Here is a 22,122-nt window from a genome sequence, read left to right on the forward strand (position 1 = left end):
CGCCGCTCCAGGAGACCGAGCACGTGGGCCGAACACAGCCTGCAGGGCACAGTGCGGTAGAGCAGCAGTGGAGGACACATACAACTTCGCTTAGTGAGGCCAACTGCCAGGACAACGGGCTCTTTATGGCCAGTTGCACTTAGAGCAACTTGGACTTTGAAAAAGACGGTGAAACCTGGTGGCTTGTATATTGTTTCTGAGGACTATTTATGTACACTTTATACTTAATCTAAAATGTTGCTTATGTATAATAATACCTTACTGAACTGTATGCAGAAAAAATAATTTTACTGTACCTCGATACATGTGATAATAATGAACCATATCTAGAAGCCTCTTAAATGCCCCCCCCCCCCCCCCCCCCCCCCCCCTTTCGTACCTGCCTCCACTGGCAGTGTGTTCCAGGCACCCCCGGCTCTCTACGAGTATTGACTGTGCTTATGTTATGATCAAAAGCAAAGGGATCATGCCAAATTCAGGAAGAATGCAGGGAAAAGTCGATGGAAAGAAGGAAAGAATGGAAATAGCACAGTGGAGGGGAGAAGCAGTGAGAAGAATGCCCAGGACTTGGTGACTGGGCCCTAATGTGTGTAATTATCAACTCAGGTAGCCTCTGTGTTCATGGGTGTAGATCATTCACATAGTAAACAAACGAGTTGGAAAAATCTTGATTTTTTTTGGATTGTCATATCTTAATAATTTTAGAAGAATATTCGCTACATATATATACATTTGTAAAAAGCATGCAATTTTAAAATTCTTACATGATGTACTTAATTAGTGATCTTCCTATTTTTCCATTCCATGTCAGATCCGGTGAGTTTCATTGTTCTGCTCCTGAATACAGGCTCCTGAGTCCAGGAACCCCACCGTGACCCCTGTTAGAGCTTTACACTGTACCCTGAGAGCATCGATGGCCCCCAACACCTTCAGGCTGCTGTTACCCCAAGCTTCAGACTCTGAAAGAAGGGTCTAGACCCGAAATGTCACCCTTTCCTTCTCTCCAGAGATGCTGCCTGTCCCACTGAGTTACTCCAGCTTTTTGTGTCTATCTTCAGATTAAACCAGCATCTGCAGTTCCTTCCTACGCACCTGCTCTTCATGTGTTGTTTAGATTCTAAATGCACTTTGTGCAGGACAAGACAGTTTTCTTGGGCCAGTCCTGTGCTTGAGAATTGAGAACAGAGAGAGCAGAATATGAAGCAAGCAGGCACAATGCCTAGGCTCCATCATCAACTCCCTCCTTAAAACCCCAACATCTACCCTCTCCTGAATCTCCATCCTGCCTCAATAATATTAGGATGCCGGGCTTGCGCCCTTGCAGGCTGATGTCCACTAATACACAGAGAAGGAACTCCAGGTAATGCGTTCTTTACGATGTCCAACTACTGAACTAACAAGCCGATCACATCCGATGAGCTACTTTCAAAGGAATCAGTTTCACCTCCATTGGGAAATCTTTAATAGAATTGAAGAAAAATAGCTCGTGTGCTGGATTTTCATCTCACCAGCCTGAGAATTAAACAACTCCTCGGTGACCCATAGCAATAAAGATCCTGTGTCAGTTGCCTGGTGCAGAGTAGAATGATATTTTTATATTTTCTGATGACATAGAATGAGGCCAATTGGCCCATCGTGTCTACGCTGGCCGCGACAGTAATCCCTTCAATCCCAGTCCTCATTTGTTTAGTTCTAATCAAGTCAAGTCAAGTCAAGTTTATTTGTCACATACACATACAAGATGTGCAGTGAAATGAAAGTGGCAATGCCTGCAGATTGTGCGGGGAAAAAAACAGAACAACAGAGCAGAATAGAACAGAACCAGTATTTACATTTTAGAAAAAATATTTTAAAAAGACACAACACAACAGTAAATTAGTAAATTAATCCCTGGTGAGATAAGAGTTTACAATCCTGATGGCCTGTGGGAAGAAACTCCGTCTCATCCTCTCTGTTCTCACAGCGTGACGCCGGAGGCGCTTGCCTGACCGTAGCAGCTGGAACAGTCCATTGCTGGGGTGGTAGGGGTCCCTCATTATGTTGCTGGCTCTGGATCTACACCTCCTGGTGTATAGGTCCTGCAGGGTGGTGAGTGTTGTTCCCATAGTGCGTTTGGCTGAACGCACTACTCTCCGCAGAGCCTTCCTATCCTGGGCAGAGCTGTTCCCAAAGCAGATTGAGATGTTGCCGGACAAGATGCTTTCTACAGCCCCAGAGTAGAAGCACTGAAGGATCCTCAGAGAGACTCTGAATTTCCTCAGCTGCCTGGGGTGGTAAAGGCGCTGCCTTGCCTTACTCACCAGTGCGGCAGCGTGTGTTGTCCATGTCAGATCCTCTGTGATGTGGACTCCCAGGTATTTAAAGCTGCTTCCTGGGGGGAACCTGTATTCAGGGTGAGGGGGTTGGATGTATGTCTCCCCATCTTGACCACCTGGGGCCTGGTGGTGAGAAAATCCAGGACCCAGGCACACAGGGGAGTGTTCAGCCCCAGCAGCTTCTCAGCAAGTCTGGTGGGGACTATGGTATTGAAAGCTGAACTGAAATCAATGAACAGCATCCTCACATGGCCCCCCTTCTGGCTGTCAAGGTGAGAGAGAGTGGTGTGCAGAATTTGGGAGACCGCATCATCCGTGGTTCTGTTTGGACGGTATGCGAACTGTAGCGGGTCCAGGGTGCGATGGAGGAAGGCACAGGTGGTTCTTGATCAGCCTCTCGAAGCATTTCCTGACTACCGAGGTGAGGGCCACCTGTTGATAGTCATTCAAGCAGGCTGGAGAGGCATTCTTTGGCACAGGTACAATGGTGGATCTTTTGAAGCAGGCAGGGACCATGGACTTGGCCTGGGAGAGGTTGAATATTGCGGAATATACTGGAGCAAGCTGAGTAGCACAAGACTTTAATACTCACCCAGATATACCATCTGGGCCTTCAGCTTTCCTCATATTCACACGCATCTGAGCCTTCCTCACTTCGTGCTCGGTCACCGAGAATGTGTGCACATCCCCAGTGGTGGACCTCCCTCCAGCCTCGCTAGCCAGCGCGCTGGCGGTGGTGTCCTTACCCGGCGAGCTAGAGATGATGTTACCCACCTTGAATCATGCGTAAAAAGTGTTCAGGTCATCAGCTAGGGAGGTGCCTGCACTCCCGGTTGAGGGAGGGCTGCTCTGGCAGTTAGTTACAGTCCGTAGCCTCTGCCAAAGGCATCCGATGTCCCGCTGCTTCATCTGTGACTCCATCCTGTCCCTGTACCTCTTTTTTGTGTCCTTCACTGCCCTTCGCAGTCTGTAGAACTCATCCATATTGCCGGATGCCAGGCCAGAGTTGTAAGCAACAGTGTGAGCATTCAATGCAACGCAAATGGGCCTGTCCACCCAAGGTTTTTGATTAGGAAAGATGCTAACCCTTACCGTGGGGACTAAGTTATCAGCTATTGTTGCAATGAAGTCCGTGACCGCTTCCACGAACTCACTGACGTCTCTAGAACTTGCTTGGAACATATTCCAGTCGACATTGCTCAGTGCATCTTGCAGCATGGCCTCTGAATGTTCAGACCTCCGCTTTACGTCCCTCGTCACTGCCGCTTCCCGTACCATCCGTTGTTTATACTCCGGCAGCAGGAAAATGGCAGCGTGGTCAGATTTCCCAAAAGGAGGGAGAGAAGCGGTCTTGTAGCCTTCCCTGAACGGCGTGTAGCAGTGGTCCAAAGTTCTTTCACCCCTGGTGACACATGTGATGTGTTGGCAGAGGTTAGGCATGACTTTTTTGAGATTTGCCTTATTAAAATCTCCAGCCACTACCATAGCCACATCAGGGTTCTTGTTTTTGTGTCGACATAACACATCGTGCAGGGTCGATAATGCCACGTCAGTTTAAGAATATGGGGTAAGCCATTTAGAACGGAGATGAGGAAACACTTTTTCACACAGAGTTGTGAGTGCGGAATTCTCTGTCTCACAGGGTGGTGGAGGCCGGTGGAGGCCTCAACTACCTCCACTGGAAATTTGTTCCATACACCCACCACCCTATGTGTGAAAACGTTACCCGTCAGATTCCTATTAAATCTTTTCACCTTCACCTTAACCCTTAATCCATTCTCTCATTTAGAGTCATAGACAATAGACAATAGACAATAGGTGCAGGAGTAGGCCATTCGGCCCTTTGAGCCAGCACCACCATTCAATGTGATCATGGCTGATCATCCCCAGTCAGTACCCCGTTCCTGCCTTCTCCACATATCCCCTGACTCTGCTATCTTTAAGAGCCCTATATAGCTCTCTCTTGAATGTATCCAGAGAACCGGCCTCCAGCACTCTTTGTGTCAGAGAATTCCACAGACTCACAACTCTGTGTGAAAAAGTGTTTCCTCATCTCTGTTCTAAATGGCTTACCCCTTATTCTTAAACTGTGGCCCCTGGTTCTGGACTCCCCAACATCAGTAACATGTTTCCTGCCTTGAGCGTGCCAAACCCTTAACAATTTTATATGGTTCAATAAGATCACCTCTCATCCCTCTAAACTCCAGAGTATACAGGCCCAGCCTCTCCATTCTCTCACCATATGACACTCACCATCCCGGGAATTAACCTTGTGAACCTTCGCTGTGCTCCCTCAATAGCAAGAATGTCTTTCCTCGAATTTGGAGACCCAAACTGCACACAATACTCCAGGTGTGGTCTCACTCGGGCCCTGTACAACTGCAGAAGGACCTCTTTGCTCCTCATAGAGTGATAGAGTGTGGAAACAGGCTCTTCAGCCCAACTTGCCCACCCCGGCCAACATGTCCCAGCTCCACTAGTCCCACCTGCCTGTGTTTTGTCATTATCCCTCCAAACCTGTCCTATCCATGTGCCTGTCCAACTGTTTCTTAAACGTTGGGATAGTCCCAGCCTCAACTACCTCCTCTGGCAGTTTGTTCCATACACCCACCACCCTTGGTGTGAAAAAGTTACCCCTCGGATTCCTATTAAATCTTTTCACCTTCACCTTAAACCTATGTCCTCTGGTCCTCATTTCATCTACTCTAGACGAGAGACTATGTGCATCTACCCGATCTATTCCTCTCATGATTTAATACACCTCAATAAGATCATCCCTCATTCCCCTGTGTTCATTTATGTCCATTAATTCTCTGCTGTTTCTCTTGTGACAGTGGGGGAAATTTATAGCAGCCAATAATCCTAGCAACAAGCACTTTTATTTCTGTGGCAGAACACATGAGCACCTGAGTGAAACCTATGAAATTACATGGAAGATATGTAAATTTTGTAGATAGTGTATCGGATGTGAACCCTGAGGCACAGTGCGAACTGACATCTTCTGCTGAAACTCTATTATGCTCCTTCGTACTAGGTTTTTTCCTTTCTCTGCTTTATTCAGGCCGTTATCATGAATATTTATCACCTTGTCAACCATGTTTGTGTAGATGTCTTAGTGGATTCCGCGTAGCTGCAGGATGCCTAAGGCAAATAATCATCTACTTCAGAGCCAGACTTGGAAGAAGAAATGGAAAGAGTCATTTATTGTCACATTTATTGACAGAAACCATTTCACTCAATATTCGAAGTATAGTTTTGGCATCATAAAGAAGTACTAAAGCACTGGAAAACAATGCTGTACCTTGCAACTGTTTTGTCTGACAGCTAAAGTGGTCTGTCACAGTACACTGGCTCTTCGCCAGAGCTCGGTGTTGTCTTATTCCTCTTCTGCACTGCTGCATGCACACTGAATGGTATACAAAATTTATACTAAAATAGGATTTTCAGCTTTCCTTGCTGTCCAGTCATTTTTAAGATGCCTGGTTAAACTTTCCTTGGCATAAACTCTGCAGATTGTGTGAATCATTCTGAGAACAACTTCCAGAATAACTCTTGATGTTCATGGAAAGTACAGGCGGAGAGTAGGCATTGCATTGAAGAACGTTTAAAGGATGGCATTTCTTGTAATAGACTAACCGTCTCAGAGACTCAAGGCAAAATAATCAGTTTTATAATGACAACTGCAGGGGAGGGCCTGATTTGATCAACATGAGGCAGATTGGAAGATAAGCAAATGGGCATATATACTCATTTATCTGTCTCTCCAGAGCTGAAGTCCATACATGCATGCAAGCTTGGAAGCAACTCCTGACACGGGCCAATTAATTGTTAATCAGTGTGCAGCTTTAAAGTTGTCCAGGGAGTAAGGTGGAAGGCACTGAAGGAATTTCAGTTGACTTAAAAGCTTCTGGACGAAACAATGCATTAGTAGTCATTTCTCTTGCAATATAAGAGAATGCAAGAATTTGGCGTCACTGAAAGTTGGCGTGCAGGTACAGCAGGCAGTGAAGAAAGCTAATGGAATGTTGGCCTTCATAACAAGAGGATTTCAGTATAGGAGTAAGGAGGTTCTTCTGCAGTTGTATAGGGCTCTGGTGATACCACATCTGGAGTATTGTGTACAGTTTTGGTCTCCTAATTTGAGGAAGGACATCCTTGTGATTGAAGCAGTGCAGCATAGGTTCACGAGATTGATCTCTGGGATGGCGGGACTGTCATATGAGGAAAGATTGAAAAGACTAGTCTTGTATTCACTGGAGTTTAGAAGGATGAGGGGGATCTTATAGAAACATAAAATTATAAAAGGACTGGATGCAGGAAAAATGTTCCCAATGTTGGGTGAGTCCGGAACCAGGGGCCACAGTCTTAGAATAAAGGGGATGTCATTTAAGAGTGAGGTGAGAAAACACGTTTTCACCCAGAGAGTTGTGAATTTATGGAATTCCCTGCCACAGAGGGCAGTGGAGGCCAAGTCACTGGATGGATTTAAGAGAGAGTTAGATAGAGCTCTAGGGGCTAGTGGAGTCAAGGGATATGGGGAGATGGCAGGCACGGGTTATTGATAGGGGATGATCAGCCATGATAACAATGAACGGCGGTGGTGGCTCGAAGGGCCGAATGGCCTCCTCCTGCACCTATTTTCTATGTTTCTATGTTTCTAATAACCAGAGAGTGTGTTGATCAGGGAAACTGCTGGAAGGGGCAGTATGTGGAGGAGTGAAAGGTTTCATCAAAGGCTATAGCTGATCAAAATGCACAATGAATAATTCTACAACCTAAATCTTAATGATGAATATTTTATGGCCAACATCATATTATTGACATTTTCCTTCTGATCCTGTGTTTTCACACTATTATCACATTCTGTGTTCAGCCCTGCACAAATCTATTTCATCAGAGGTTTTATATTCCATGCAACTGAGACCATCCCCACAAACTCAACGTTGCATTTGACACAGTGCCACAAAAGGATTGTACTTCTTCTTCTTACGTATGGCGTGCACAGCCTAAAGTTGTAAGACAACTTGTTCTGTTTGATCTTCTGTTTGTGCACGCCAGGTTGATTACATTCGTTGAAACAGGGTGGACCACGTGAAGGTTGCAATCTCCCACCCCAAGGATTGTACTGTATGACCAACAATGGGCCTCTCTGCCATTGCTTCAGTCTTACAAAAGTAGATAGGCAGGACTTTATAGCATACTTGACGACAGTGCTTGACGTTTAATCTTTTAGATTTAGGTTTAGATTTATTATTGTCACATGTACTGAGATACAGTGAAAAGCTTTGTTTTACATGCTATCCAATCTGATCAGCTAATACTATACATAAATACATTGAACCCGAACTCAAGAACAATAGATAGTACAAAGGGGAACATACAGAGTGCAAAACATAATTCTCAGCATTGTCGGGCATCAGTTCTATGAACAAAGTCCAATGTCCCCAAAGGGGTAGAAGTGCATCGAACATTACCCAGCTTATTCAGAACCCTCTTAACAGAATAAGATAAGCTTTTCCAGGGTCTGGTGGTGTGTGCTTTCAAGCTTCTGTATCCTCTGCTGACAGGATTAGGGAGAAGAAGGAATAACCAGGGTTGGACAATTCTTTGATTATGGTGGGTGCTTTTTTTAGAGGTAGAATGAAGTGTAGATGTAGTCAATGGTGGAAAGTGTGGTCTGTGTGGGCTTCATCTCTGCAATTTATTTAGCAAACTTGGGCAGAACTGTTCCCAAACCAAGCTGTGATGTATCCAACAGTATGCATCCTATGGGCATCTGCAGAGGTTTGTGAGAGTCATTGGAGACATGCCACATTTTCTCAGTCTACTGGGGAATTAGAGGCATTGTTGTAACTTCCTAGCAATCATATCAATGTACTGGTCTACAACGGATCCTTGGTAATATTAATGCCAAGGAACCTGAAGATCTCAACTCTTTCTACTTCGGTACCACTGATTCTGTTTTGGGCATGTACTCCACCATACTTCCTGAAGTCAATAACTAGCTCCTTTGTCATGCTGACCTTGAGGAAGAGTTTATTGTCCTGACACTATGTTACTATGCTCTCTATCTCCTTCCTGTACGCCGTCTTGTCATTGTTTGTGATTTAGAACTAGTGGCGGGGGGGGGTCTAATGCACTTATGTCTAAGTGTTCCAGGGATGAATTTAGTTCCTGGGAGATGGCATCTGCTGTGGACCTGTTGTGATGGTAAGCAAACTGCAGTGGATCAAGGCTGGCTGGGAGGCTGGAGTTAATGTGCACCTTCTCCAGTCTCTCAATGCACCTCATCATGGTGGATGTCAGAGCCACTGGACTGTAGTCATGACCTTACTTTTCCGAGGCACAGATAGTTGTCTTCTTAAACGAGGTAGGGACCTCAGAATGGAGTTTCGAGAGGTTAAAGATGGCTGTGAAAACTTCTGTCAACTGATCCACAGAGATGCTGAGGACGCAATCATGGATTCCATCCGGGCCATTTGCTTTCCCTGGAGCAGCTCTTAGGAAGGCCGATCTTACGTCTGCCATATTAACCAATGGTACAGGCATACCTGAGACTGGCGGGACATGTGATGGTCCTCCAACAACCTTCTGTTCTAAGCGGGCATAGAATGCAGGGAGCAATCCATCATTGCCAGCAATCCTGAACAGGTCTGCTTTGTAGCCCACTACAACATGCCAGCCTTGCCACAATCTACGGGTGTCCATGTCATTGTCTCGGAATTCCAGCTTGGTCCGGAATTCCCTCTTGTCACCCTTAATGGCTCCACGAGGTCGTTGATATACTTGTTGTACCGTTTGGGATCATTTGACTTGAATGCTCCAAACTTGGACTTCAACTGGGAATGGACTTCGCAGTTCATCCATGGTTTCCCATTGGATAACAAACATATTGTCTTCTTAGTTACACAGTTCTCAACACACTTGCTGATGAAGTGTGTGACAGCAGTGGCATTGTATCTAGATTAGCAGCAGTCCTTGAACATGGACCAGTCCACTGACTCAAAGTGGTCACGAAGGATCTCATCTTTTTCCTTGGACCAGCAGTGCACAACTTTCTGCACCAGATCCTCTCACTACAGTTTCTGCTTGTAAACATGGAGTAGAAATGCAGCCCTTAGACTTTAGACTTTAGATATACAGTGTGGAAACAGGCCCATCGGCCTGCCGAGTCCATGCCGACCAACAATCACCGGTAAACCTATTTTATACGACACACTAGGGACAATTTACAGAAGCCAATTAACCTACAAACATGTACGTCTTTGGAGTGTAGGAGGACACCGGAGCACCTGGAGAAAATCCACATGGTCACAGGGAGATTGTAGAAACTCCATACAGACAGCACCTGTACTGACGATCGAACCGCGGGTGTCTGGCGCTGTAAAGCAGCAACTCTATCGCTGCACCACTGTTCCACCAGTTGATCGTATTTCACAGAGCAGTCTGGGAATGGAGCTGCATGCATATTTGATAGTGGTGTAGCAGTGGTCGAGGGCATTCGGGCCACTGGTTGGGCAGGAGATGTGCTCATTAGTGTTTTTGCAGCATGTTCTTGAGATTGGCCTGAGGAAGCTGTTATGAACAAGGCCTCGGGGTACTTATTTTCAAGGCTCTTGGTGGATTTGTGCAGTTTCACAAGTGCAAGTTTAGCATCGGCCTGGGGTGATGTAAACTGCTGATCTCACCCACAAAATTATCAGCAGTTCTGTAAATTAGCCAGAATATATCTACCATGATCAACATCGTTTTTCTTCAGATGATTATTTTTTAATGCAATGGAATACATTTTAGTGAAATAGAATTTGAAAACATAAAATGCTAGAAATATTATTCCATCCTGGGCAGTTGCTTTGCGGGGAGTAACTGTCAGGAAGGCCGATCTCACCTCTGCCATAATAACCAATGGAACAGGCACAGCTGAGGCTGGTGGGAATTGTGACGCTCCTCCAATGACCTTCTGTTCAAAGCCGGCAAAGAATGCGAGGAGCAATCCATCGATGCCAGCAATCCTGCCCAGGTTTGCTTTGTAGCCCAGTATAACGTGCCAGCCTTGCCACAGTCTACGGGTGTCCGTGTCATTGCCTCGGAACTCCAGCTTGGCCCGGAATTCACTCTTGGCATCTTTAGTGGCTCCACGAAGGTCATAAATATACTTGTTGTACCATTCGGGAAAATGCTAGAAATATTGTTCAGGATAGCGAATATCTGCGAAGGGGGAGAGTTATACTGGCAAAACTAAGGAAAAATAGGGATCAAAGATATTTTAAGATGCAGAGAAGGGGAAGGGGTGGAAAAAAACCCAAAAGGGATATTTGGATGGAGAACAGGGGACCCAAGTACTAATGGCTGTGCCGGCTGGGAGAGGGTGATGAAGGCTTGTTAATCATAGTTGATCTGTCTGAAGGAATGGTAAATAGAAGGAAATGAAAGAGGATAGGGAGATAAACTTCCCCTAGATCATGAAAATTATGTAATAGGGATAATATATCAATTCTTATTGATATATACAATGTAGATCAATATTTCTGCTTTCAATCTGTTAAAGGGTTCAAGTGAAAAAAAAATCAAATTGTAGCAAATAAAATACTCAGGTGAATGATTTGCTGACAACCAGTTATGCCTCTGACCCACTTAGGAAACCTGAACGGAAAACTCTGGAGACTTTGCACCCCACCAAAGGTTTCCGTGCGGTTCCCGGAGGTTTTTGTCAGTCTCCCTAATGGTCGAAAGTGGTTTCCGCTTCTTCTATGTTCCGGCGATTATTTCAAAGAATTCAAAACCGGCCGCGACTAAAAATAGGTTGCCGTAAGACCTTTCACTACCTGCAACCTCCAGCAACCACCTGCAACCTCCGGCAACCACCTTCAACTAGCATCGCGGCCGGCTTCGACAAAAAAATTACCGATTTTTAAAACGGCAACCTATTTTTAGTCGCGGCCGGTTTTGAATTATTTGAAATAATCGCCGGAACATAGAAGAAGCGGAAACCACTTTCAACCATTAGGGAGACTGACAAAAACCTCCGGGAACCGCACGGAAACCTTGGGTGGGGCGCAAAGTCTCCAGATGTTTCCGTTCAGGTTTCCTAAGTGGGACAGGGGCATAAGTGTCCTTTATTTCTGATCTCCAAGTCTCTTCTAGTGGTATATATTTACCATGCAGAGCATTAAAATGTCACTGCTCCTATTTGCCGTTCAAAATTGAAATGGAAATTATTCCTCATTTCAAAGCAGCCACATTTATGACAGCTCTAAAGATGGAGCATTGTTGACCCTTCTTCACAATTTTGCATTTGTGCTTCAGCCATTCTATTATTAAGAAGGTAATCACCTCAATTTGCTGCTTAGCAGTGATTTGCACTCTCAATAATAAATTTGTGCAGTGTTTTTCAAGTAGCATCAAGTTAAATGAGGGAGGATTTTTTATAGGTCTGATTTTGTATTACATAGTTGTGTACTATAATAGTGAGTACCATTGTGCAGATGCCGAGAAGTGTGTTAAGCTCTGGCTGAACAACTTCTAATCTTGTATGTGAACTCGATAAGAAGAAGATAATAGTGAGTAAACATGCAAGGTTCACTTTAATCAATTTTCACTAAAACTCTGATTTTATCCCTTAGGATTTTGGAGATGATGGCTCACTGTATATAACCAAGATAACAACAACTCACATGGGAAACTATAGCTGTCTAGCAGATGGCTATGAAAAACTATACCAGACTCATATCCTGCAAGTAAATGGTAAGTGTAATTCATCATTACCACAATAAAGACGACCTGATTTCCCATGACATCAAGTTTTACTTATAGTGGTTTAGCCAGAAGACAAGTAGAGATGGGAGATGCAACTGGAAGCCAGTAACAGACCGAGGCTATGAACACATTCAACAATGCGGAGTGTGAATGCATCAATGTCTCTCAACATTTGGAAGATAGAAAGTGACTGGTCAAAAGTGGAGGTGCATTTTTCAAACACTGCATCGCTGTGTCCCACCAGGGAAAACACAGGTGGCTAAAAATCAACGAAAGGCACACCATTCTCCTGACGTTTAAAGTCCATCTGATGCAACTATTATTCCAGACTTGCAAATGGGTGAGCAACTCGAATGGAAGTTTGCCTAAATATACATACTTACTTACTGCCTGTTATGCCTCCTGGTATGTAGGGCAGCAATGAAGGTCCTCCACTCCTGTGTGTTCTGGGCTAGCTTCTGGACACTACCCCAGGTCAGGTCCATTGTTTTCATTTCCTCCTCTACAGTTCGACGCCTGGTGGTTTTGGGTCTCACTCATTTCCTTTTCCCTTCTGGTGTCCAGTGCAGGGCTATTCTTGGGATGCTGTCTGGTACATTCATCCTAGCATCTGTCGATAGCCCTGGAAGTCCATCACGCCCAGCAGTGTTGATTCCTTTAGTTGCTGTTTCCGTAACATATTTGTTTTATGAGTCAGGGTTGTTAGACCTGTGCTCAACCTCCAACCTGGAGGACCAGTGGATCGCTCCTCGCCTCCCCTCTACCCTTCCACCTGTCCAGCATGGGAGACCCTAACAGCAGATGAATCTCCCACTGGCATAGCTCTAGGGGTCACTGAGTCACACAAGCTCCCCGACAATGACAAGGTTGCAATCCAACGGGGAGGCCTAAATATGCAGATCCATGTTACTCATTACGTACTAATTCAACTTTTCGGACCTGCACTTTAACCATTGTACAGTATGCAGTGTAGTATGCGATCCTTCAAAAATATACCATAGAAGGCTCCAAAAGCACATCGAAATTATTAGTTTGATTGGACCCATACAGTCTAACTCACTGGAGTCCTCTCTCAGGGTTCATTCCTGGGCTTGATCTGGCTGATAGCTCACAAAGGGAGTTCATCCATTTACTAGTCTCCTACAACAGCTCACTTGGTTAGGCCTCTCCCCTTGTCTTTAGATACATGGGATGGCCACACTATGAACTTTGGCTCCATCAAGGGCAGAACGTGGAAGGGCTTCGATGATGATCTGAATAGCTATTGATTGTGATTGAAGTCCTGAGATGCAAATATCTAGAATTAAACATTTTTGCATTCCTACGTACAAAATATTTCAACTAAACAGAGTGATTTCTGTTAACTTTATTGAAAAGCTCCTTTCAAATGTTGGCAATAGCTTTTCCTTGATGTAAAAGAATATAATTTACATCTGAAAGCTGCGAAGCTTTATTATCATCTCCAATTGATCATACCATGACTCTCACCAGCTTGGTATTTGAATAATTTAATGAATTGAGGCTTTAAGCACAAGGCTTTTGTTGAAGATGACATTGACATTGAATTATGGTTATATTAATAAAGACATGAAAGTTCCTAATTTGCAGACTATTCAGATTCACGTTCCCTCATAGAAATCTCTGAAGTTGTGTTCCCATAAACCGAAATAGAATCCTTATTTTTGTGATGCATGAATTTAATTACTTTGTACATTTCTCTTTCATTTGAGTTCTAATCCCTGTCTTCATTATGAATAGTCTCATTTTGATCTACTCATTTATCCTTCGATGGAGTTCAGTTGTATTTCATTTATAAAAGAGAATTGCATAGGAAAATCAATATTCCACTATTGAACATATTTCAATCAGAAACGTTGAAGTCATTTTGGTAAAATACTGTAAAGAATTGCCAACAACAAATGAACATTTCAAAGCCACGGGATGTGGCCAGTAACCCGAGGTCAATGTCATTCGCTTTGGTGTAATTAAGCTGAGTCAACAGACAAGAATACAATACAATTTATTGTCATTTGAACCTCAGTGAGGCTCAAACGAAATTCTGTTTCCACAGCCATACAAACAAAGACAATTCCTAGACATACACACAATTTAGTTCACACAAACATTGGGTCCACTGTGATGGAAGGCAAAGTCTTTTCTCTCCCCTGTTCTCCATGTCTCTCCCGATGTCGAAGACCCAGGCGGACGATGTTAAGTCCCACGGCCATGTTAAGTCCCATTTTAGGCCGTGCCGGGCGATTTACGGCCCCTCTCCCGGTCTAGAAGTCTCGAAGTTGGAGCCCCCGGCGGGCGCTGGAATGTCCCACGGTCGTTCCAACCCCGCGACACGGGCTGGAGAAGTCGCGTTGCGGGAGCTCTGGGAAGTGGTCTCTCTCTCCCCCCGGACCCGCGAGCTCCCGATGCCCCAGTCCACCGGACCTGCGGCTGCGTTGCTGGAGCCTCCGAGCCCCAGGAGTCGAGTCGCAGCAGCGAGTCACCACCGCTCCCCACGCTCCGAGGCCGGCCAGCCCCACGATGGTGAGTAGTCCGCACCTCAGCAGTCTCTCGAGCCCCCGGGTCGTTCAGGTTGGAGGCCGCTAGGCCCCAACGACAACGGAGACCCGACAGGGAAAAGGTCGGGTCTCCCAGACAGGGAAGAGATTTTAAACAGTTTCCTCCTCCCCCCCCCCTCGCCCCCCACATATACACATTTAAAACCAGTATTAAAAAACACTAAACACTACATTTAACTAGACAAAAAAAAAAAAAAAAGACAAAAAAAAAAAAAAAGACAGACAGGCTGTAGGGGCCGCTGCAACGGGTGAGTCGCGCCGCCAACTTTGAGACATGTACTTTAATATGATTAACGAGCAGAGTACACTCATCATAAAAATGCAAGGCATTTGTGCTGCGAATAATATTAATGGGGAAAAAAAGGCTTCAAAGCAGCAAACTGAACTGCAGCTGAGTTATAGTTGACATTCTCTTGCTTAGGACTGCCTTATTGCATTGTATTTCTGCATGAGCAATTAATTAAAATAGCGTAATGACCTATAGCAATCCATCTTCAGGGTGGTTGAATACCATAACTAAATACCAAGGCTGAAATAATGGTTTAACATTGCACATCCCAAGGATGCACTTTGCACATTTTGAAATGTATTTTTCACAGTTCACTTAATGTTAGATCAGTGCACTATTTAAAAGGATCTTCTGTTTTATGCATTTAACAATATTTAAATGACATTTGGACAGGATATGGATAGGAAATGTTTAGACGGATATGGGCCAAATGTGCGCAGGTGAGATGAGTGTAGAAACATAGAAACATAGAAAATAGGTGCAGGAGGAGGCCATTCGGCCCTTCAAGCCAGCACCACCATTCATTGTGATCATGGCTGATCGTCCCCTATCAATAACCCATGCCTGCCTTCTCCCCATATCCCTTTACTCCACTAGCCCCTAGAGCTCTATCTAACTCTCTCTTAAATCCATCCAGTGACTTAGCCTCCACTGCCCTCTGTGGCAGAGAATTCCATAAATTCACAACTCTCTGGGTGAAAAAGTGTTTTCTCATCTCAGTCTTAAATGACATCCCCTTTATTCTAAGACTGTGGCCCCTGGTTCTGGACTCGCCCAACATTGGGAATTTTTTTCCTGCATCTAGCTTGTCCTGTCCTTTTATAATTTTATATGTTTCTATAAGATCCCCCTCATCCTTCTAATCTCCAGTGAATACAAGCCTAGTCTTTTCAATCTTTCCTCATATGACAGTCCCGCCATCCCAGGGATCAATCTCATGAACATACGCTTCACTGCCTCAATCACAAGGATGTCCTTCCTCAAATTAGGAGACCAAAACTGTACACAATACTCTAGATGTGGTCTCACCAGAGCCCTATACAACTGCAGAAGAACCTCCTTACTCCTATACTGAAATCCTCTTGTTATGAAGGCCAACATTCCATTAGCTTTCTTCACTGCCTGCTGTACATGCACGCCAACTTTCAGTGACCGGTGTACAAGGATGCCCAGGTCTCGCTGCACCTCCCCCTGCAGCTCTCCCTGTAGATGGGGAACTTTGGTCGGCATGGGTAAGTTGGGCTGAAGGACCTGTTTCCATGCTGTATATTGCTATGACTCTATGACATTCACACGTTTCTACTGTGTATAGATAGATGACTTTGGTCCAGGACTGCAAAATTGCATTTGTGCTCACCACTTGTGCGTATACAATCACCCAGAAGTCATTGTCATCTTTCTGCTAAGATCACCATAATAGTAAAAGTATTAATCTTTTATCTGCAAAGCCACTGTCAGAGTGTTCTTCTCACTTTTCGTTTTAAATTCTACCACAGCACGAGGGTATAAATTTAATTCCAATACTGTTTATCTTATTTTATTTTCCCCTATTTACAAAACTCTGAAAATAAGCCACCTTCTATAGCAAATAAGTAAACAAATCATTTTTCCCACAATTTTAGTCACAATGCACAATTGTTGAATTTACTTTTTGTTGGGCTCTTTCCTTTTGTTTGGTAGGTTTGTAGGTTTATACAATTCATGCCTTGTAAAACTTGACATCTCTGTTTAGCAGTTGCATTTTTTGTTATAACGTTACTGTCATTGAAGTGCTACAAACTGTCATGATGGTACCATGTTGATATTTTCAGCAAATTCCGATTTTATTTTTGTAAAACAAATAGTGACGCATTTGTAGGGTGACAGTGAAAATTGACAATTTAATGTCACCTCTTTAGTTTCACTAGCATTCTATAACTCTGGTTTCAGATCACAAGGCCATCTCTGGCCCACCTCCATTTCAATTCTGCATCTGCTCTGGAAAGAATCTTCCCACGTCAATTACTACAGTCTCAAACCTAAATCTATAGAGCTTTTAGTCTCAATTGACAGGCATCAGTCCGGTGAGGGAGTGACCGGGGCGAGACAATACAAAACCTTCACCCCCCCACATCAGTCTGAAGAAGGGATTTGACCTGAAACGTCACCTATTCCTTCGCTCCATAAATGCTGCCTCACCCGCTGAGATTCTCCAACATTTTTGTCTACCTTCGATTTTTCCAGCATCTGCAGTTCTTTCTTAAATGCTTAATTAGCTACAATCAGATATAGCTCCACCAATCCTTTGCCAAAATGGCCATGTCTATTTCTTCATCTTTTCTTCCTTAAATGGCGCTACCTAACTCACCTTGTCTAGCATTTAGTTTAGTTTAGTTTACTATTATCACCTATACCGAGGTAAAGAAAAAAGCTTTTGTTTGTGTGCTATCCAGTCAAAGAAATGACTATACCTGATTACAATCAAGTCGGCCACAGTGTAGAGATGAAGGATAATGGGTACGTCATTTAGTACAAGATAAAGTCTGATAAAATCCAATTAAAGATCATTGAAAGGTCTCCAATGAGGGAGATGGGAGGTCAGGACCGCTCTCTAGCTGATGTGAGGACTGTTCAGCTGCCTAATTACAGCCGGGAAGAAACTGCTCTGAATCTGGGGCTATGCGTTTTCAAACTTCTGTACCTCTTGCCTGATGGGAGAGGGGAGGAGAGAGAGTGACCAGGGCAAGACAATACAAAACCTTCTCTCATTCACCTCTTATCCTCGTCCTATCCCTATTCTCTCCAGCTGTTATCAAGACGTCCCATGCCATCTCCGATCCTTAGCTAGTTGGTAAGATCCATGTCCTCTATAGTTTATTGTACTATAGTTTATTTATCTATTGTAACCGTTGTTCAAGATGTGGACTTTTACACATCGGCGAGACCAAACGCAGACTGGGCGATCGTTTCGTGGAACACCTTTGCTCAGCCCGCGTGAAACAACCTGATCTCCCGTTTGCTGGACACTTTAATTCTCCTTCCCGTTCCTACACAGACCTTTCTGTCCTCAGTCTCCTCCATTATCAGAGTGAGACTAAACGCAAGTTGGAGGAACAGCATCTCATATTTCGCTTGGGCAGCTTACAGCCCAGTGGTATGAATATTGATTTCTCTCACTTCAGGTAGCCCCGGCATTCCCTCTCCCTCTATCCCTCACCCACCCAAGTCGCACTAGTTTCTCGTTTTCAACCAACCAACAGCTAACAATGGCCTGTTTCCTTTATCATCATTAATTTTTTGCATATTTTCATTCATTGTTCATTATCTCTCCACATCACCATCTATATCTCTCATTTCCCTTATCCCTAACCAGTCTGAAGAAGGGTCTCGATCCAAAACATCACCCATTCCTTCTCTCCAGAGATGCTGCCTGTTCCGCTGAGTTACTCCAGCGTTTTGTGTCAATCCTCTATAGTTTAGTTTCGTTCAGAGATGTAGATTCCGGTTACAAAACTCCTTCCATAGTCTGGTTCAGTCAAGCACTGATTCAAACACTGTGATCCAAACTCTTCTTTATTTGTAAATGGTACCGTGGGATGGGACTCCTTACCCGAGCCCACACTAGCCTCGCATAAACCGTACAGAAGACAGCAAAGATCATAGAAGCAAGATAGACCACTGCTGCAAAATCCAATGGACTGACGTGTAGTATGCAACGGAGCGGAACATCCACCATTTTAGGAAACCCGACTTCCGTTATGCCTCTCGCAGTGTAATCAGTGTTGTGGGGGAACAGTATGTCTGTGTGATATAGCTCATCTACCAAATTCATAATTTTGTTCATTTTCTTTTTAAATGTTTTCCTTCCTGCTTAATCTATCTGTTTCTGCCCATTTCCCTCCCATCCTTCCTACCCATCCCCCTCTTTTCTGTGTTGCTCTAACACACACTATGCACAAATATAACTTATTCTATACATACATATATAACTAGACTAAGTGGGACCCGTTGGGTCCCATGTCCACAAGGGAGTGCTGTTCCCCCAATGCAATATTCCACCTCTCCACCAATTCCAATATTGGTGGCCAGTGGGTGGGGGGGGGGGGCTTTCCTGAGCGCTAGTATGGGTGTTGGGGGCTGAAGGTACTGGTTTCCAGAGGGCTAGTATGGACATTGTGGGCCAAATTGATTCTTGGGGTGGCAGCTCACTCACGGCTGGTGGGCTGGCAGTTGACTCACAGCTAATCCTTGAAATTCCTTTTCAAGCAGGGTGCAAGGCCATCAAATTCCAGTGCAGTTTCAAACCACTTCAAGCAGGGTGCAAGGCCACCAAATTCAAGTGCAGTTTCATACCACTTCAAGCAGGGTTCAAGACCACCAAATTCAAGTGCAGTTTCATACCACTTCAAGCAGGGTGCAATGCCACCAAATTCAAGTGCAGCTTCATACTATTTCATGCAGGGTGCAAGGACACCACATTCAAATGCAGTTTCATACCATTTCAAGCAGGGTGAAACCACCATAAAACACCACATAAACACCACACTCACCGTTCAGTAGACATTCAGTGTGTTCAGTTGATTCGCAGCTCAGACAGAGTCGTGACCGCCCCTCCCCCTCCCCCTCCCCCTCCCCCTCCCCCTCCCCCTCCCCCTCCCCCTCCCCCTCCCCCTCCCCCTCCCCCTCCCCCTCCCCCTCCCCCTCCCCCATCCCCATCTTGCAGAGACTAAGCCACACCCACACTTCCGGGTTTTATAATCCCTCCCCCCGGCAGAGGCGTGGCCTTCATGGTGTGATTGACTGGAGAGAGGTTCTCAACATTTTAGAAACACTAATAACACTTTTATTTTTCATTGATGGGAAGAATCCTCTGCACCTGATGAGCAGAGGGGGACTAAGTAAGAAGTGGTAGCGTTTTATCTAACATCAAATTACAGTGCAAACAGGAAGTTGTCAAGTTTAACAACCATTTGCTGAGCTTTATTTCGAAGCAACCACCACCAACAACCATTTGCTGGGCTTTATTTCAAACCAACCATATTTTCATTTTCAAACCACATTAAGGGCACTCAAGGTCATTAAAGCCACACTCACAGTTTAGTAGACATGTGTTCAGTGTTATTCACAGCTCAGGCTGATAGACATGACCCTCTCGCTTCCCCCATCTTGCAGAGACTGACTGAGGCACTCAACACTTCTGGGTTTTATAGTCCCTCCGGAAGGGGCGTGGCCTTCAGGAGAGAGAATCTCAACATTTTATAAACACCAATAACTCTTTTCTTTTTCATCTATGGGAAAAATCCTCTTGTCCTGCACAGAGCAGGGGGACTGAGTAAGATGGCCAAAAATCAAAGCCGTATGTGGCAGCGTTTTTTCTAAAATCAATACACAGAACAACAGGAAGTGGTCAAGATCAGACTTTTAGTAATATAGATATGAATGTGTGTTTGTGTATGTGTGCGAGAGGTAAGATAAAGATAATAGATCTCAATGTTCCCTCATGGATCAGGAACAACTTTGATTTAAAGCAACACTCTCTTTCTCTTTATCTTATTTCTCATGGTGTACATAAACCATAAAGGCAATTATATTTATAATTATATATATAAATATAAACACATATATATTCATTATATATATGTGTGTGATATCTATGTATATAAATATATAACACGCACACACACACACACACACACACACACACATGTTTCTCCAGTTTCTTTTTTGTGATTTCCTTTAATTATTTGTTGAGCAACCTTTTTCTTTCTTTCTTTTTTTCAACCTCTCTCTCTCTCTCTCTCTCTCTCTCTCTCTCTCTCTCTCTCTCTCTCTCTCTCTCTCTCTCTCTCTCTCTCTCTCTCTCTCTCTCTCTCTCTCTCTCTCTCTCTCTCTCTCTCTCTCTCTCTCTCTCTCTCTCTCTCCGTCTATGAAATCTTAATACTGTGAATAAAATATCAATGAACACATGCCAAGATATTTTTTCATTCTTTTTATTCTAGATTAGTGTAATAAAATGTAGTATATACAAACGTATACTGATGCAGAAGTGCGAGCTTTGGACATGAATAATGTACATTGCTACCATATAATTAACATATATTTGAGGGGGTTGGTCCAATATAGTGTTAACCCTCACTTTGTGACAAATGAGTTACATGCATTAACACGATACTTACCCACTACCCTATAACCTTTAGAAACCTCATATTTAATTTCAACTGATAAGTTGGTCAAATACATCTTTTTGCTTTTTATTTTTATTTTTGGATTTTTCAAATGTGAATATCTCATGACAACGCATTTGTGGGTTAGCAGTATATTGCACCAATATTGCACCAACCCACTCAATTTTAAAGAATTCAACCAAAATTCATAAACAAGGATAACACTTTTCATTTCTGTCATTCATGGTAATATTTACATTGCTTTATGTGTGAGATATACAGGATTGCAGTGCTTCGCATAACAGCTAACCAATGAAAGTGATGTAAAATTCAACATATTTCAAACAATGATAGCCCCACCCCTGCTTACCCCATAGGACAAAATGTCCAACGTATATGCAATAATAATTAAATCATCATTTGCATTATTTTGTGTGGCTAACAAACCATAATTTCACACTATGTATATAAATAAGTGTATTACTTCAAATAAATAAAATGACATAGCTGTTGCAGCTCACATTATAGCGTGAGACAGCGTGTTCTTCAAGCTGCTGCCACCAACAGAACGGTGCGCTTGGTCATCACGAGGCTCCCTTCCCTGTTACCAGCTGATGCTTCTTCCGGTTGGCCGTCGCTTTGTCCGCTCGCCCGTCCATCACTGCTTCCTATTCCTTCTCTCGTTGCTCTGTCCACTGAGCTTCTCCCCCCTCCACCGCCACCTCCTCCTCCTACTTCTCCCCTGGAGTCGCCGACATATGCCACCTTGGAGGACGTGTAAGTAGACGTGGAGGAGGCGTGGGGGAGAGGGCCAAGTGGCGGGCGAAAGGAAGAGGCGGCAGATGGTGTGAGGGGAGGGAGCGACACTTCTTGTCATTGGCGGCGGCCTGAAGAAAGAGCTGATGGCCAGGGGTTATGACGTGAGCCACAACAATGGCCCGCATCAACTGGACCATGCTGTGGCCAGTGAAGAAGGCTCGATGGTGCAGACCAGTAGTATCAGCACCTAGCTTTGAGGTGACATGACATAAAGTGCTGGAGTAACT

The 22,122-nt window shown here is 44.2% G+C and overlaps 1 protein-coding gene and 1 long non-coding RNA gene across 3 annotated transcripts in view; one reads left to right on the top strand and one right to left on the bottom strand.

The window, feature by feature from the left end:
• fstl5 (follistatin like 5) overlaps positions 1-22,122 on the top strand; it is a 738,182-nt gene that overhangs the window by 597,313 nt on the left and 118,747 nt on the right. For both annotated transcript variants that reach the window (XM_033018303.1, XM_033018313.1), the window contains exon 8: positions 11,939-12,059. In XM_033018303.1, coding sequence (XP_032874194.1) covers positions 11,939-12,059 — 121 coding nt within the window. The remainder of the gene's footprint in view (positions 1-11,938; positions 12,060-22,122) is intronic.
• Positions 1,374-21,982, bottom strand: LOC116971281. Its single transcript, XR_004411461.1, has 3 exons — positions 21,944-21,982; positions 16,053-16,055; positions 1,374-1,385 (listed from the first exon to the last, which is right to left on the bottom strand). It is a non-coding gene; the product is annotated as an uncharacterized LOC116971281 (long non-coding RNA).

This window comes from Amblyraja radiata, chromosome 1, assembly GCF_010909765.2.
Source record: "Amblyraja radiata isolate CabotCenter1 chromosome 1, sAmbRad1.1.pri, whole genome shotgun sequence".
Lineage (NCBI taxonomy): Eukaryota > Metazoa > Chordata > Chondrichthyes > Rajiformes > Rajidae > Amblyraja > Amblyraja radiata.